Raw genomic sequence first — 19,041 nt, 5'->3', positions numbered from 1 at the left:
TCTATGAGTTTTTACGAACTATGTATAACCCCTTAAAAGCAAGTGTGTTATAACCCCTTAAAAGCAAGAGTGTGATACTAATATTTAGTTTCCAGTTATTAAAACAAAGGTTAAGGTTATAATTTTCTGTTAACAACTTCGCAAAATATAGAACATTATGATCTATTAAGTTAATTGTATTATATTATATTTCGTTTCATTCTCCATTGAAAGTATTTGTGCAATTCTATTAGAATGGCTCGTCAGGATGCATATATTGTAACAGGGAACAACTGTAGAGATGATTCTCTGGAAATGGAACTGGAGTAAAGTCTTGACCAGTGATTAGTCTAAAAGACGCTACTGCAACGGGAGCCTCTTTTTCTTTCAAGTTAACTTTCCTTGCTAACTGTTGAGACAATCCTTTTATACCTTAAAATTTTAGAATAAGAGACAGTGGTGCAGTAACTGTAAATAAGATTTGAAAAAGAATTGAAAGCACCTTACAGCAATAGACTTCATATACTGATTGTAGATTATAGATTTCAAATACTGCATAAAAGTTTACAGTATCCAATCCGGAATAATTATCTCCAGAATACTATATATGTATTTCTAAAGTATAAGTAAAACTATGGGACTGAAAAACAAATGGAGTGAATTAAGGAAAACTGAAGAAGCCTATTTTCAGTCGGTCCGTTGGTGTAGTAAGTTGTGTGCGTTAGAATACTTCCAGGTGTGTGGGAGAGCACACAAGCTGCTGTAGTTTACAGTTCAGAAGGTTCATTACAGCCAAAGGAAGAGGGTGTCACATATCCCCAGGAGTCCGAGACCACTAGCAGTTTACTAGAAAGCAAGAAGCAGTCTCACTCTGGAACTGTTGCTATGAACACTGCATTACCCCACGTCGTACGCCCGACTTCTTCCTCCATTTCTCTTTCACACTTATTTTCCTACTCTCTTACTCTTTGGAAAACATCAAGCAGCCTTCCGCTTCGTCGCCCCTCTTATCTCTCTCTCTTATATATATATATATCTATATGAACCTAAATAAAATGTCTCCTTTTAAATGTATACTTATGTGTAAGCTCAGAGGGATTTCAAGACCATTTCAAACATTTCCTTTCACCTGTATAGCTATTTATGGCTCCAGCCATTCCCTTTCTCACCACATCTTGCAGACTTACAAGATTGGAGTTAAAGTCCAAGCAAAACAGCCCTCTAAGAAGCCCTGGATACCTAACTTCGCTACTTATACATTCTGTCCAATTTTCTATCTTAAAGTTACTTTCTTGCCCGTATTATATACAAATAAATTTAAACTAATATGGGTTTATTTTGAAAACGTTTATTACAATTTTAATAAAAGGGTTAAAAATAATATTAACAGTTCCTAAAACATAAAGCTATTACAATCGATTGGAAAAAAAAAAAACATTCTATTACCAATAATTATTCTATTATTCTACGTTATGAACTGAAATGCGATGTTAAAAATAAAATGAGGTTATATAATTATTGAAAATAAAGTCATATAGCAGTTGATTAAGAACAAAATATTTTATTTTACTAAAGACATAAAAATTATGTAGGAATAAAAATTATAATTTATCTTGTCTCTACAAAATGGTATTTGTAGAAATGTAAATTTACATTTACATAAACAACGACTAGACTTATAAACAACTTTTTCATCCTCCCATGATTTCTATTAGTTAAAAAATTTCTAGTATTTCATATTTTCATAATGATCTTTGATTCAAATATCAAGTTAGTGTCCATAGTTTCGACTATTTTTGACATTCCCTTTTATTGCGTGTACTTAATAAGGTAATCTCTTATTTTCATAAGAACATAATGATTTACTGTTGTGATCTTCGAACGAGGATAATATTACAAAAACTAAATACTACCTAATATTACCAGGTACAATTTATTCTGTTAAGAGAGACAGAAGTAGACCTTTAATTGAATGGCTAATACTAAAAAGAATTGCTTAATTTTTTTTTTTTATAACATCCGAATTATTATTCAAATGAACATGGTTAGAACCGTATGGATATTGCCCAATAGCGGGTTCAATTGAATTGTTGAAGAACAAGATTTGGCTTTTTGGCTTCTAAATGTAACAATGATAACGGGTCCAATCCTCCAGCCAGAGCTGCCACTTCCTAAATTAAATAATTGATCTACCTACACCATACCTTACAATTGAAGGTCTCCATAAGAAGGCTGATGCAATTGAAGCAATGAGGGACAAACTGAAAAAAATGTTGCCAGGAAATGGTAAATTGTGCGAATATGTTTTAATGCTTAAAGTTTAATTTTGAATTTAAAAGGGTCTTATTGACCGCTGTCTAGACTGTAGAGGACTGAATTGTTTTTTAATTGGTGGTATATCTATTGAGCCAACACCTGAGAACGTATAAAACTATCCCTAAAAAAGCTAGCAGCTGAATTTAGTTCCTCATTGCTTAGAAGAATCAACGAAATCGTAAAAGATTCGACCCCTGAAGGAGAAAATGGGTAAATCACCACAATCAAGAGGTGACATGTTTGTTGTAAATAAGGTTCTTGTGATACATGGAAAATTTCAGAACCCATGGTATCAACTTCCATTAATAACACTGTTCTGTTATAAAACTGCTTTAAAATTAACTTAACAGATTGGACCAACAATCTTATAAACTTGACAGGAGGTGTGGTACTTCAATACATTCTTACAGTTCTGAGATTTCTAGTTTTTTTTTGTTTTATCTGCTCTCATTTAAACAAAATACATCCTATTACTTTTCTCAAAGACAGTTACGCCCTCTGCTGAATAAATAAAACAAAATATATTACCTATTTGTAACTTTCCGACTTGGAATTACACTTTGCGTGGACTCCTTTTTTGGCTTCTTTTTTCCCTTCCTCTAGATGATTACCTGATAAGAATTATAATTAATTTCTCCGATGTTAAAGATATTTTCATAGACTTTAAAGCGTTTTCTAATCATAAAGTAAGGTAAGAAGCCAATAATAGGCAAAGTTGGGTTCAAAAAGGTTTTTGTATTTTGATATACTTATAAAATGAACGCATTAATACACTAAACGCACATATAAACTCACACTCTTTCAGTTAGTGTACCAAATTAATTATTCAGATCTCATCACGAAAATAATTAAAATCTAAACAAAAACAATCCTTATTTACTTGAAATTTGTTTACATTCTCATACTTCTAATAGAGCAGCACCATAACCTCTATCACTAAACTAAGCGTAGCCCTCGTAGCTTCTGTTTTTTTTCTTCTTCTTTTTAGCTTTTAATTATTAAACGTGGAAGATCATCTAGAGTAAAAGACGTGGTGAAAAGATTCAATAACCGGTCGTCAATCCAGTTTATATCTATAAGAGGGTACAGATATTATTAAAAGTGTAAAATACACAATGGAAGGCCATAACCTACGGACACGTAAATGCATCCAATATTTGTGTGAGGAAACATGTTACATGACATCTACTATGGCCGAGGGAGAGTATATACAGAATACTCTCCTTGTAGGTAGGTCAACCCCATCAAGAATGGCACGCTATATCTTATACCATGCCGCCCATTGTGTACTACCAACACTAAAGTGACCCAGCGAATGTACAACGCAATGCAATAGTGGCTCGTCTGCACACCATGTTACAAGATAAGTTTTGGAATTCCTCACCCATGAAAGAAAAAAAGATTGAAAATACATCCACCTTTCACAGAAGATACATAACAATTTAGAAAACCTGAATCCCTACTATCATGAGTCTGTTCTGGCAGGGTTGTAGTTTCTCTTCAGAGATTTATTTACTCTTAGAATCTACAACAGAATGTTCAGCAATTTTCAATCTAAAGATAATATAGAAAGAACATATAAAGGAAACGGGTGTCACAGTCACCAAATTAATTTTTAAGAATATTTAGGTAAGCAGTGCCACCAGAATATAAACTTAACACAATTGCCTTAGATGATAAAAGCAAGAGATCGTTTCAATGAGGGCTCAATGGAGTAGATCTAAGCATCGAATATTAAAGAACTAAAGAGAATCATCAGTTGTAGGTAAAAGTGATAACTGTGTCTTCTTCTTCTTGGGACAATTGATTCAAAATTTAGTATTAGATTAGAAGTGTTGCGATTTTTTTCGGGTTTTCGATACTGACTTCGTACGAGAAATATACATTTTTCAGAAAGTTCTGGTTACATTGTAATTAATACAATCAAAAATAGGCATACTTCCCCCTAGAGTAAAAATACTTCAAAAGAATTTAACTGCAAATTAAGATTAATTTTCTATTGCGGTCAAAATATCAAAGACTAACATATATGACGGATAAAAGCTTTGACATAAATTTGTCAAGTACTTCATTCTTGCATCCCTTTTACAAGATCCCTCGAGCATACATAAATAAACATAAGATCAATATTACTACTGAATACCATGTCTCGAAAGTTTCCATCACAATATGTGAACTGAAAACTGAATATTTTCAGTCAACATTCAATTTCTATAATTGATAAAATATTGTATGTTCCATACTGCTCTCACTACTAGCTCTAATACTTTCGTACAGTCATTCCGGAATAAATCGCCAGTTAACCTGGGACTTCCTTGCTGAAGAGCATCACCCTTCATCGATATTCTAACCTCATCAGATTCACTTACTGTATATGTATATTTATATGCAAAAACGTAAATTTCTAAATAAATAAAAAAACATGTTTTCAGCGTTTTACGATTTAAAAAAAAAAGAATTTTTTTAAAACTACTGATAATGACCATGAAAAGGCACTTGCAGATCTTTCCTAATTATTGGAAACAGTTTCAATGGAAATTTATTTTTTAGCGTTTTGTAGGAACTGCACCTTCCAATTAAATTTTTTCATCGGAAAACTATACGGTCCTACCTTCTATTAAGATACATTAAATGTAATTTCACTATTACCAGGTTTTCAGGAGAAAATTGGATAACCAAAATTGCGAATAAATATAAATATTTTGTTTTTGTAATTTTTAAGAAAAATGGTACCACCGATATTGTACAAATTCTAATTTTAGATACTAAAAACTGATCATATGTCTTATCATTTTTATTTCGGAGACCAAATCCGTTCTCAACCTACTCGCTGTATGACTCCGAACAATCGGAACAACAAGGACTTATCCTACAATTGGTATTGTGATAACCCTCAATCTCATTTTATTTAATCTTACTGCAAAGGGGACAAAGGCAGGATGTTTGTGGAGGTAAGAAGGAAGCTAAGGTACAAAAGAGCGAGATAATATCCAAGACTTTTGCTCACTACCTTTACCAGCGATTCCTTAGCCCAATCCAAGGTATCATGGTCTTGTTATTCCTGATGTATGCATGGCCCAGAGATGACTGGGCTGAAAATGGAACCTCCGAAAAATCGGGAACACTCTCGGAAGTTAATAGCATTTCTTTGTAGGGCAGTTGACCAATTAAGAATAATGTAAAATAGTCTCTGGTACTTTCCTACTAATCCCATGATTAACCAGGTCGGAAGGGTATGAAAGTCCGAACTTGTTAATTTGGGGTCAATTTTGGATTACGAGTATATAGCAGAGCTTGGCAAAGAGGTATGCACGGATAACCGAAAAATGATATCTAACTTCCGGATCATTTTTTTCAAGATTTTATTTTTTAAATCGACTTCTTTTTTTTTATAAGCGCATATATGTACATTTGAGATCATGCGCCCAGAGCCTTTTCAGGAAGACTGGGATGGATATCTCTCCTTAATTGTTGTTTTAGATAATATAATTTAAATTTTTTTTATAGTTTTAAGAAGAATTGAAATAAGTTTCTTAAATTTAGATTTTGAATTTTTGACACTTGAGGTTTGTACTGGGAGTCTTTTAACTGCTCAGACTCAGACAAGTTGGTCGGATGTGGGTAGTTCGTCTGTAATATTGCTCTTCACAGCTGATCCCTACCGTTTGTTTATTTACTGCAGGTCAAGCATATGGGGTTTGGATACCAATAAGTGCTAAATAGAAGCAATTACGATTGAATCTCAACCTACTTATGGCAATGTAAAATACTCTACTTCCTGAATATTCAGTGGATCTCGGTTTTACCAGGATTGAGAAGTAGAATTTTCCTTTAACGATTTTAGAAATCGAGTTAAGTTTACTCCATTTACAGTAGCATCTACGTTTGTAGAAGTTCTGTTTTATCTGAGATTGTTAGTGATTCTATCGGTGTTTCTCCGAGATGGATGGCCAGTTTTGCGCCGATATCGGCCTTCTTATTTCCAGATTTAGCTATTAAATTTTAAACAAATAATAATCCACGGCCCCCTAAAAAAAGTGATTCATTAAAGAGTATTTTTAAGCTTCAGTGTAACCTCTCAGATTAATGTGGAGTAAAGAAAAAAGATTCAAAATAGCATAAAATTGAACAAGTGGTTGAGAGTGGCGTTTCACTTTGAAGCAATTTTTGTTACTGAGTTGCGGCCCACTTCTAAAATAAGTTCTCATATAAAAAAACAATGATTTAGCTGTTTTAATTATGAGCTAATAAAATAACTATGCATAAATAAATATAATATTCTATTGCGAGCTCAGATGGACATTTTACATTAATAATAATTTACAATATTATATTGTGATATACTCGTAAATTTAAATATTATATTGCTACGCATTAATGTTTGTTTTTTCACTGTAATTACAATAATTGTTTGTGTTTATTTAAAGGATGTTAAGCATTGCAGGGAAAACACAAGCTGACTATATACAGTATGTTGTTATGTTCAGGGTAAACCAATAGATTATACTGGAAAATTATGAATTACCAACTCTGATAGAACATGTTTATCTCCAAAAACTGCACGTTAAAGCGTAGCTATTGCTTAAAAAAAAAAATTAATTTCGAATTTTTAAAAAAATTAATCATAAAAATAATACATTTTCTAAGAAAATGGAGGTTAAAGTTTTTTTATATATAATAGTTATTTTTCTGGCTCGCAAACCAGGTTAGCCCCAGGAGGTTATCAACTGCTCTCTGTATCTGAGGAGACACCTTTGAAGGCACAGTACATGCTTCACAAGTTGAGTAAAGTGCATTATTTGATAAATTAAGGAATAAGTTTGATCCTTTACATGAAAGATATTGATCACTTAAATATGTGGCCGGTGGTTTCCAATTTTTTTGGTGATAAAACGCAACTCTCCCAAAATTACCAAATAATTATTAAACCTTCTTCTTTGTAACAGCTCTTAACATTTGATTTTTCTTATAAAAATCACTCGGAAAACGACTTGTTTCCCGATATTAAGAAAAATACTAGCTTTACTGCCTTGGCTATATTTTTAGTAGAAAGGGGATGAAAAAATACATAAAAACGACCTCTTCTTACTCTTTGATAACATGTTAAAAAATTGAAATATGATTAATAAATACCAGATTTTGAAATGGCCTAGCACCTTTAATTTTGAAGATATCGAATTGAGGTTTCCGGTTTCTTTCATAACTTTTTATACTCTTTAAAAGTGTCTGTATCAAAATGGGGGTCATCTGCGAACCCTCACTTTTGGTCGCGCGTCAGCCGCGTCTGCGGGCAGGAATCTAAAATCAAGTCACGTATTCTGAAACTAGAGGTGACGGGCAACAAATTTTTCCTCTACCATTTTTTGCCCAGATTAACCGTTTAAGCATGAAATGCGTTTGAGCCGTCTTAAAATGAACACCCTGTATATACTTATTGACACATTATGTCCTAAGAACATATTTTCATAATCAAGAACCCGAAAATAGTACTTCCAGAGAAAAGGCAATTTACTTTGAGAAAAGTCGAATCGATTACAAAACTTTTTCCTCAGAGTTAGAGAAAGTAAACAAATATTCTTCTTAAAAGTTTTATATAATATGTAGGTATGTGCAATACAACTTATTTGACCCAATTTCGTGACTGTCAATGCCACATATGAGAGCCTTAAATGAAATGGTTGCGGTGGTTTTACCATTGTTTTTTATGTAAAATGCTGCAACATGGGTGGGTGTGAAGGGGTGGTGCTGCATAACTATTTGTAGAGCTTGAGTTAGAATATTGAACTACATTGAAGTTAAAAATCAAGATATAATAATACTGAATGCGATAATTATATATTTAAAAAAAAAGAAACTTAGTAAGTATCATACATTTTTGTTCAGCAAATGTTTATAACCAGATATCGGTCAAGAACATATTTACAAAAAGACAAATGCAACATTAAAAGTGAAGTTATAGTAAACTATGGGATACCATGTACTTCTTTTTTTATTTGTATAAAAAATATGATTCAATATTATATTACAGTAAATTAGAGTTTAATTAATTGTATCAAAATGTATAAAGTTCTTAGTGAGCTGGCCCATATGTAAGTTGTAAGTATTTATATTATAAAAGTCAAACTTTCACAATTGTTGAGGCTAAAAAAAGTAAAATTTAAAATAAAATAAAAACCATTTCAAATTTTTTCTTTGGCACTATAGTTTATAAAATTCTAGGGTCTCCTATATTTTATTCTAGAAAGTTGATTCGTTCTTTAAATACAAGATCAATCTTATAGTAGAGTAAAGTAATGCCTATTTTTCAACAGTAAATTTAATATGTTGTTAAAATTCCTTTAATTAACCATTAAATAAAAACTAAAGGCTAGATCGGGAATCAAACCCAATACCAAAATACATATTAGCTTCGCGGGCCTCACCTTAATCGCTCAGCTACCATGATGCCTTAACTTTCTAGTATATTATAAAATATTCAAACAATCTCATAATTTCATTATAATAAAAATTGAAACCTAAATTAAAATTAAATGACCTGGGAATACTTTGCTGACTAGAGATTTATTAATTTAAAACATTTTTTTTGTTAACTTATAAAAGACCTCAGTAAAAACATATTGACGTTTATCGATATTTACATTACTTTTTTTTGTATGTGAATATATATATATAAATATATATCATGACGGAGAAACAGTAAAAAAGTTTTCTTCTTTAGAGATCCACTTTCAGCATGATCTCTATAAATTCATCTTCATTGACGACTCCATCTTGATTTAAATCTGCTTCGTCAATCATTTCCTGAAAAATAAATAAATAAAACCTTTCACAATTTACGATTATAACAGTTGCTCTTACAATAAGAGAAAGTAAAAATAATTAATTCCTACCAAAATTAACAGATATAAAGGAAAAACAACCATACCTGCAATTCGTCGTCAGTTATTTCTAATTCTAATGAATCAGCAAGTTTCTTTAAATTACTGACAGTAATAAAACCTTTATTATCGTAATCAAAAGCACCAAAAATTCTTTTCAAATCACTTTTAGTTTCATCTTCTGCTAACTTATTTTCCATGATAGTAACTAATGTATCAGCAGTGATTTTATCTGGAAAGGAAATATCATCTCAGAGAACTAAATAAACTATCATAAAAAATAGTAATTTATAATAGAAATCGCTTTTGATAACCATTCAATTGAAAAGTCATTCCATTACTGTTAGAATTTTTTCAATCCTACTTTTTTGTTTTACAATCCTTACATCATTTCAACCTTTGGGTTTTCCAACAATCCAGTACCCCCGATGTTGAATTTGAATTTAACACAGATAAAAACGCATTTATCGCTATAATTTCTGCACTATCAAAGAATGAATAAATTTATCTATTTTATTTCTACAAAAAAACATCCTTGGATTTTTTTAATAACGTATTTTTTTAGTGATAGTTTTTTTAGTATTTTTTTCTTTTACAAAATAATGCAATGAAAAAATATGTTGCCAGTCATTCAAATTGTGAGACTGTACAGAAAAATCTCAAAAAATGAAAGCTAAAATTTGGTATAACCAATAAGAGTATTATTATTCCGATACCAAATTTGTTTTAAAAGCATTTTTTTTTTTTTTAGATTTCATGAAAATATTTCCACCAACTTTCTTCAAATTTCATATATTACACATCTGAATTCCTGGACAAGATGGGAGGGTAGGGTATACGCAACTTGACCGTCAAACCCAATCATAAATCTTGAATCAGAAACTGTAATAACAATCCTCACTATCTAAATTATAGGATGATCACCTCGCTGATCAAAAAACAAATAAAAAATTAAAGAACTAACCTGATTTGATACCTTTAAACAATCGTTTCATTTCGGCTTCATCAACAGTGAAATTCATGGCCTTGAACACAGACTAAAAAAAAATACATCACATTTATAATTTACTTTAAATTAAACATCGATAATAAAAATCAACACCATTAACATGGGGTATTTTGGATTGCCTGCGTTCCTTCCTCTTTTTGGTAGAACCACCCTTTAATACAATCTGAAACTGAACTTAAAAAATAATGGCTTATACAAGGAAGAGTGGAATCAATACAATAATTTCAGTTCTGCAATTAAGTTCAAATAATCTTAAAAATATGTGCAAATACGTACACTAAATAGAAGGAGAAAAAGCTGCATTTTTAAAAATGAAGGACTTAATTTTTTCCAAGAAATAATCTTATTAAAGACCTGGATTAGAATGGAGAATTTTTTTTTTTTATTTTTCCACGAACGGAGCTTATGATAAACTTAAAAAAAAAAAATCAATTAATTTAATTTAATGAACTACATTAATAAGCAAAAGAAGTACGAAAAGTAAAAATGGTAGTCTACGAGCCAGACTTTCCATCTCTAGAGGGCCTAAGGATTATGAAACAGCAGATGACGAATGCAATTCTATGGTACTTATTTTATAAAAAGAAGGTGTAATCAATTAAAAATAGATCTTTTAATAATACAAAGTATCATTTAAGGTATACAAAATAAAATAAGAGTTACTTTATGAAAATTATTCGAGAAGGAATAATACAAAAATTATTTGCTTAAGAAAATACTCTCAAAAATTCTGCTCTTAACTTAATTTTCATGAGTTACCTACAGCCTAGGGATTTAGTGCAAGGTATACTTAAATGTATACATAATATACCAACAGACTGAAGAGTATCTTAGTACAATTATCTGTATTAGCATTTATGTAGTTTGTGGCCATTAGGAATAAGGAAGAGTATGGCCATTATGACGGCTGACTATGTTATATGCAGGTCATCACATTTTTGAACCTTTTTATTCAACGATTTTCTTAGAAGTTAGAATATCTATAAGATTCAAGATTCTTAGTAGTGTGATATAGCAGCAGACAGAGAACAAATAAATTTCATGAGTTCTCATATTCTCACTTTGCAATATAAGTGGCACACATTTATAAGACACCTATTGATGCAATAACGGGGAGAAAGAACCTGGAAAATACCTCTTTTGCTTCTAACCCAGAATTTCAAAACTTTTTTTAGAGTTAAGTATTGATCTTGATCCGGTTCTGTATATTCAATCCCTAGAATTAAATTATTAGTACTTTCTGCTAAAAATTAAAAAAATAATAGAAACGAAAGGCTTTTCACCTAAGGAGAACAGCAGTTGATATTGCCTTATGCAGATGTTTCCAGAATTCACATTAATTACGGTAGGTTTCTTAGTCGTTTGAGCATAATAAATAAAATAATAATAAAAAGAAATATTGGCAATTACATGAAGGCACCCAATCAGAATCAAAAACTAATACCTACTTATAAAGAATATAAGAAAAACTTACAACAGAAATGTTGTATCAACTTGCTTGGCTAAAAAAAAAAAAAATAGGAGAAGAATCTTACCTGTATATCTTTAACTTTAATGGAGCCACTTCCATCATCCAACATGTCAAATATTTGATAAAGTTCCTCCTTATGTTTATCTAATAGTTTATATTTTGGTCCACTACTTGTTTTCGGTTGCCAACTAGCCTGTTTTACCTTCGAAACTCCAGGTTTCTAAAATAGTAAAAGTGATTGTTGTGAATGGAGTGTAAAAGACAAAAGTTCTACGAAAATACTTAGCTATCAACACTTTTGTTGTATACCAATAGTTATTTGATTAAAAAAAACTAAAATGGCTAAAAAAAAAAAAAGGAAAAACTTACGTTCATCGCAATTGAGGAAGAAGCAATATATTAATTGAAATCTTAGTAATCCCTTGGCAACGTCCAAACACTAGTCCAATATCCTATCGGCTTAATTCAACATTAACTACATACTATTATTTGTATATATGTACACTTCTCATGTCACGGTATACTTCTATAACCTTCGATAGTGTTACCTTCTGGCCTCCGCCTTCCGCATGCATTTGGAAGTGGAAGTAGAATGGGGGATTGCTTAGAGAAGGGTATTAATCAACTGTGTCAATGAACGTGGATAGATGTTCTGGTAAATGTAAAGAATAGTTACCCGGAGGTGTGGCCTAATTCGAAGTGATTCTGATTCGCTGTTACTATATAACCCGCCATATTCAAATATAAATATAAAACTATTTCTTTATTTTATATTTACATTTAAATCTGGCGGGTTATATGGTAACAGCGAATCAGAATCACTTCGATTTATTTATTTAAGATTGATAATTTTATTTAAACCCCCCTTTATGTGGGGGCTTTGCCCCCACACCCCTGATTTATGTATTTCTTAATGGGGGCTTCGCCCCCCCACACCCCCTCCTAACCTACCTAATCACCCTCAATTTTTTAATTTGCGTCAAAAGATTCATTACAATAATTACAAAGGACAACACAAAAGAAACTTATTTCATTCTGTGGAGTCCTTTTCCTGAGGAGGGTATACTTGGCGGACTCCCTCCAGAAAATCCAAACCAACATCCATAGAAAATTTTAAAACATTCATTACTCCATCCTCACTCACACTACATTCATGCCTTAATTTAAAAAAAAAACTGCGAATTTAAAACGCTCATGCTCATAAAGTTACAAAAAAAAAGGCACCTCAAGTCACAAACAGGGCACTCGCGGGAAACTCACATTAAAAAGTAAGCAGTTGCTATGCAGTAAGTGTACTGCGCATGCGCGCGAAACATAAGAGCTAAGAAATTCAAACAAATTATATACAGTACATTGGCGGGAAGTAGTTTAAAAACTCAACGGTAAGTGTGCTGTACTACGCATGCCCTAAAAATAATCAGGCCACACCTCCGGGTAACTATTGTTTACATTAGCCGATGTTCTTTGTCTACGAATGGATAATTCACAATCGATTATGTCTAATCAAATGTTGAAGAATATAAGCAATGCTACTTCTGAGAAATCTTTCCCATTTCCTGGAATCTCTTGTTAAACAAAAAGAAGTCAAAGTCACGATGGCAAGTTGGCTAATTCTCTACTAATAATGAGCGAGGGGAAAAACTTGATAGTTTAAAGAGGCTCTCTTCGCCCGGAACATACTTTAGAATATGGAGATGCTTCATCCCCAACCACCAGTTCTTAAATATCGTAGATACTCCTACAACTAAAGAATTTTTAGTGATTTAAGCTGTATTTTCCTCAAAAAAAACAAAGATTTTTGATGTCCCCTGTGGACCTATCTATTCATTTTTTATCACGCATTGAAACTGCTGATTTCCATACTTTAATGATCACTAAGCTATGCTGTCCAATTCATTCTTAAAAGGTTCCTAGCTAGCTCATGCCATTACCTCCTCCTTAACTGGCAAACTTCTGTAGGTACATTTTGAACACCGAAAATAATTCAACGCACACTAAAATTTTCAAAAATTTTAAATATTCTGCAGCTATGTTTACCACATAAACTTCAATTATCTTTTGAAGTTTTAATTTAAGATTTGAGGGTTTTACTTTATGGGGATTTGTTAAGTAGGCTGAAGTCCATCTTCAGAAATCTATCGGTCGGTATACCCATTTGTTGTGGAAGTAATTTTGTTGTGTAAATACTGCTGCAAAGAGATGCAATACTTCATACGATATGTACGTACTATATCTGCGGATGTGTGTGTGCAGAATCCAAATGTGTCAAAAGTTGGTATAGGTTTAATCAAAATTAAAAAAAAATTGTTGAATGCAATTAGCTTTTGAGTAATTAAATAACTAAGGTGATTGTAAAGACCCAAGAAAATAAGAACAAAATTTATCAGTAATCTTGGTATTTATTTACAATTTTTTTTTTTTTTATGAACATTATGAAAGAAAATTCATTACTACATGAAAAAGTAGGCAGTAAGATAATATTTCAAAAGAGGTAGTTCAATTTTTAAAAAACTAGGTCATTATTTTAAATGAGGTAGTTACATGATTAAAAAACTTACTTTGTCAGATATGTATTCTTTAAATAACTGTGAAACATCACTCATTTTAAATCAATCAGAATTACTGAAAATTAAAAAAATAAATAAATAAATTACTTAAAGCATATGATGTTTTCATTGAATATTTACATCTCTATTTCATAACATTATCACATGTGAAAATAAATGAGAGAATCTACAAACTGTCAACTGCAACAATCAGATTGTTCTGTTTTGTAACAGAAAATTAGGATATGCAAATTAGAACACATGGTTCTGAAAAGAAGAGTTGTAGCTAACTTGGATTTACTAAATTCATTGTCAAACGATTCACTGAGTTAGACCTCTCACTAAATAGTAAAAAACGCAGTGATGGTTGACCTAACGATAAGTTTCGAAGCCGTTAATCATTAGCATGATGATATGGTAGAAAATAAGAAATCCATTAACATGAAAAGCATAGACTCCTGAAGAGAAAACTTTTGAAAAGTTGAAAATATATTTTAGTGAAGCACGTTTTAAGTTACCAATAGAACTCCTTATCTCTCTAATTGAAACATCTAAAGTATCTTTTAAAATTGATTGCTTGTCGAAAAATGATGAAAACTGAAGTGACAATAAATTAAATATATAAAATATAATCATAATAATAATTACTCTGGAATAATTTAAAGATAATTGTAAGGGGGAAAAAAGCCTTGACTAACAAAATTTTATCATACTTATGTACCTACCATCGCATTTCTGTGAATAACCAGTGAAATTTTTACTTTAAGTGGCACACTTCTTTGATTAATAATTCGTTGCGAAATATTTTGTTTACTTACTATCAATAAAAAATCGTAATGATTTTCATCGGAATGGGCTGTTTTCAAACATTTTCCAAATCTTCAAATCGTAACCATAAACCACCCTTTGCTGTATGAAGAAACGTACTTTTTGGATCTAATTTGATTTCTCCTTTAAATTGTTCATTTGTAGTTATATGAAATTTTAATAGTACAGAAATCAATGCTAGTTTTACTTGCATTAATGCGAAACGAATACCTTCAATAACAAAATAAACCAAATTTAAAAATGGAATAAGACAATTGCAATTACTTTCATTCTTCAAAAAATTTTCCTATAAATTCTTTTATTTTTATTCTATATATAAAAAAAGAAAAAGATTAGAAGCATCTTGTCCCACAAAAACAACCTGCAGGGAGCCCAACGGAAATTTAAAACACTACAAAAGCAGCAAATATAAAAAAAAGTTTTGTTTTCTTTCTTATTGCTGATGTAAACTGAATAATAATTTAACTACAAACTATAATTTTTTTTAGTAAATGTTATTTGATACAAAAGAAAAGTAATTCTTAATTTTCAAGCGGGTTTGGAGTTCAATGGTGTACGGAGGAGGTGAGATAATAATATACTTTACTATAAATTTCTCTAACATTAAATAAAATGCAAAGCCAAAACCGAGAATCGAACCCATCGACTCTAACCACTCAGCACAATATGTTACTAGCACTTTACTTATTGATTCTTAGGATGTAGAAGTTATATTATACTGAATATTTTATTGTGGATTAGTAGATTATATGCATTATTCCCAGTCAGCCTGGAAAATGTTGATTTATACGCAGATATAACGTTTTGGACCTATCAGATTTCACAACAAAGGTAAATAAACCAAAATTTCCAGAGCCCCTTGAGGTTTTTTAGAATATATTAACTAAAGTGAGATCTGAAGATTGAAGTTAATTTACTTTTAATAAATAATCAACTAAAAAGGAATTGAATACTCATCTCAACAAAACATACTTACCAAGACACATTCTAGGTCCTTCGCCAAATGGTAAATAAGTAAATTTCTTAATATTTGACTGATTCTGTTTATTAAATCTTTCTGGCTTAAATACATCTGGTTCCGGAAAATTTTCTGGATCTGTGTGTAAAGCATATATGGGCACAACGACCGCCAAGCCTTTTTTAATTCTATATTCATATCCTCTGGATGTTAAAGTTATATCTGACCGGCAAATTCGGCTTACTGACTGTATTGGTGGATGTAATCTTAATGTTTCTAGAAAGAAAAGCAATCATGACCAAATCTACGAACTAGACAATTTTAATTGCCTTTTGTGAGAAGCCTGCTTTATCTTAGAAAAGAACTCATGAAAAATTAAAAAATGTGTTTTACCATTTTAGAATTATATTTATTAATGATATGGTCACGGCAAGAAGCAAATTACGTTTTTTTAGAACAACGTACCTCGCATTTTTTTCCTGTCTTGATTCACATCATCAGGGAAGATGATTCATCAATTATGAGTAGCAAATATGAAACCCACTTTGAATGTTTATGTGACAAGCTAATCTTAATGAACTCAGAAAGAGTGAAAAGCTAGCGTATTAAAAATGGAAATCAAATTCTCTGCAACCATCTGAAGATTTAGCTTCTGATTATGGATGAAAATCCTAAACTTATCATGCGTGCTGTGACGGATAAGATTTACGATGGTATCCAGCAGAGCGGGCCCAACCATAGGATTTTTCAAGAATTAATTTAGCCGAGCGCTTATTTCCAATACACACTATAAAGCAAAATGCCGCAATCTGAAATTCTTCTATCGAATTTGTTTAGAAAGAATTATCTTCTTATATAGTTCAAAAAATAAATAATAATAATAATAAAAAAACTGACCTATCAAAGGTTCAGAATGAAAAAGGCAATGTTAACGCACTTAAAATTTTAAAAAAATATAAATATTGCAGACAGTAAAATAGGCCCAGGGCATCAGGATAGCGCCTTCTTAGCCCTCTCTCTGGGAACTTATAGTTACTTGACCATATTCTTACAACATTCCTAAGTTAAAATAAAGATTACTTTCAAGAAGCTTAAAATAAAAATACTCTGGTGATTTTTTGTTTTTATTTACATAAAAATTAGAGTGCTTTTTCACGAATGTACCAATAACAGAAGTAAAGAAATTTTCAAAAACAAAAGTAATTCTTACCTGAAACAAAATTATCCAATTTGGTTAGGGAATTAATTGCATCAATGTCAAAATCATTAATATATTTCGACTTCGCCAGTAGTTCTTCTCGAATTTCAATTTGTATTTGAGGATGGCGAGCTAATTCGTAGAAAGCGAAACTCAATAATATGGAACTTGTTTCAAATCCATCCATGTAAAAAGTCATGCAATGGCCTGCCATTTCAATTTGATTATAAACTGAAAAATAATAATTTTTCAGAATTGTTTTGATATTTTCATACAATTGATTCTTGTTCACTGATTTTCACACCTTCCCTCTTCAAACTAAAATAATGCCAGAAAGTAACAAAAAAAGAAATAAAATCTGAATATTTTCTAATACTAACCAGGTTTTCCGCCTTGTTCATTAGTGTCAATTAACTGCTGTAGGAAATCATTTTTCCTTGTACCATTTTTAATTCGAAAATCAGAAGCAGAATTTATAACTTTAACAAAATAATCTTCAACATCTTTATGAATAATTCTAAAAATCAATAAAATTTAAATTTAAGTCTACCTTTTAAATATTAAAAGTACGTAAATAAATGTTTGTTCAGTCACTTTTGACCTTAATCTTAACAATTTGCCAATTGCAGGAGCTACCATAGCGCAAAGTATTGCAAAATTATCCCAATAATTTGAACCGAATACTTCTCCTTTAGCTACAGCAGCAAATCCTGGATCAGTGCTTGAGAAAGAATTAGATTTTAGTCCAAACGCACAATTAGCTACCGTGTCACCTGTATAACAGGCTGATATTGCTTTTGCCTAGGAATAATTTTTTAACTATTATCCCTTTAAAGGAAATTAAATAAATATATAATTTTATTAGAATTATGATTTACCTCGTGCGCTTTATATATATTATCTTTTATATATGCAATCATTTCTTTACAACAGTTAATCATATCTGGTATCATTAACTTAATTTTGCTCGATGTCTGTGAGGGCAATTGTATAGCACGAACATTTCTCCATCTAGTCATTAAAAAATACAAAAATTATTAAAGTTTAATCTATAGCAAAATATATAACGGATAGAATAAAAAATTCAGGTAAAAGAACACGAAGTAGCAGTCTTGAGACTTTTTTTCGTAAGGTAGGTGGGGATGATGAAAAGAAAGTGCAGTCACCTAACATATCGTATCAATATGTCGTGAGAGACTAGCAGTTATTGGATGTACGGACAGATACATTTGGATTGGATCATGGATATTCTAAAGGACGATTGGACAGGAATATGGAAAAAAACGTAAACAATAGACAACAGGAAATAAATAAAAGGAATATGTTAAATTCAAAGAAAAAAATCATGAATATATGTACACTAAACGTAAGATCATTATTGGGCGAGGACAAGTGGTTAGAATTGGAAAATGCTTTGAAGGAAATTAATTGGGATATAGTTGGTCTAGCGGAAGTACGAAGAAAGTATCCAAGAATTTCAGAAAAGAGTTTCGGATCAGTTTTTATGCATACAGGATCAGTTAAAGGACAACACGGAGTTGGATTTATTGTGAATAATAAATGGAAAAAATTCATTACAGAATTTAAGGAAATTAGCACAAGATTAGCAATTCTAAGAATTAAATTAACCGACAAGAAAGAGCTGGTTGTAATCCAGGTGTATGCTCCTACTTCATCTTCTGAATACTTGGATAAAGTGAAGTTCTATATGATGTTAGAAAATTTAGTGCAAAAGTATAAGAATAGAAATAGTATATTGATTGTAATGGGGGATTGGAATGGAAGGGTGGGGCAAAAACTGCATGGAGAGGAGGCTATAATTGGGAAGTCAAATTATGGTACTAGGAATGAAGGAGGC

General features: G+C 31.2%; 2 protein-coding genes across 3 annotated transcripts in view; both read right to left on the bottom strand.

Moving 5' to 3' along the window:
• Positions 1 to 9,009: 9,009 nt before the first annotated feature.
• On the bottom strand, positions 9,010 to 12,228 carry LOC141460428 (centrin-1-like). Its single transcript, XM_074140415.1, has 5 exons — positions 12,202 to 12,228; positions 11,718 to 11,873; positions 10,138 to 10,210; positions 9,221 to 9,405; positions 9,010 to 9,096 (listed from the first exon to the last, which is right to left on the bottom strand). Exons 1-5 carry the CDS (start codon positions 12,226 to 12,228, stop codon positions 9,010 to 9,012), a joined length of 528 nt encoding a protein of 175 aa, XP_073996516.1.
• LOC141461417 (cytochrome P450 6j1-like) overlaps positions 11,762 to 19,041 on the bottom strand; it is a 28,720-nt gene continuing 21,440 nt past the window's right edge. The window contains exons 6-13 of one of the 2 annotated variants that reach the window (XM_074142482.1): positions 18,062 to 18,194; positions 17,785 to 17,984; positions 17,564 to 17,700; positions 17,196 to 17,414; positions 16,004 to 16,261; positions 15,018 to 15,237; positions 14,212 to 14,275; positions 11,762 to 11,873 (exon numbers count right to left, since the gene is read on the bottom strand). In XM_074142482.1, coding sequence (XP_073998583.1) covers positions 15,062 to 15,237; positions 16,004 to 16,261; positions 17,196 to 17,414; positions 17,564 to 17,700; positions 17,785 to 17,984; positions 18,062 to 18,194 — 1,123 coding nt within the window. In that variant the 3' untranslated portion in view covers positions 11,762 to 11,873; positions 14,212 to 14,275; positions 15,018 to 15,061. The remainder of the gene's footprint in view (positions 11,874 to 14,211; positions 14,276 to 15,017; positions 15,238 to 16,003; positions 16,262 to 17,195; positions 17,415 to 17,563; positions 17,701 to 17,784; positions 17,985 to 18,061; positions 18,195 to 19,041) is intronic. The other variant, XM_074142483.1, reaches the window with a different exon arrangement.

This window comes from Rhodnius prolixus, unplaced genomic scaffold (assembly GCF_049639745.1).
Source record: "Rhodnius prolixus isolate KJV_2025 unplaced genomic scaffold, Rpr scaffold_6, whole genome shotgun sequence".
Lineage (NCBI taxonomy): Eukaryota > Metazoa > Arthropoda > Insecta > Hemiptera > Reduviidae > Rhodnius > Rhodnius prolixus.
This window is presented reverse-complemented; position numbering and strand designations above follow the sequence as displayed.

Excerpts from the sequence above, each read along its gene's own strand:
- LOC141460428 (XM_074140415.1), bottom strand. The coding sequence starts at position 12,228 with ATGCATGCGGAAGGCGGAGGCCAGAAG. Across the intron at positions 11,874-12,201 it reads CGGAAGGCGGAGGCCAGAAG|AAACCTGGAGTTTCGAAGGT; the intron begins GTAACACTATCG and ends TTACTATTTTAG. Across the intron at positions 9,406-10,137 it reads GTTTAAAGGTATCAAATCAG|ATAAAATCACTGCTGATACA; the intron begins GTTAGTTCTTTA and ends TTTCCTTTCCAG.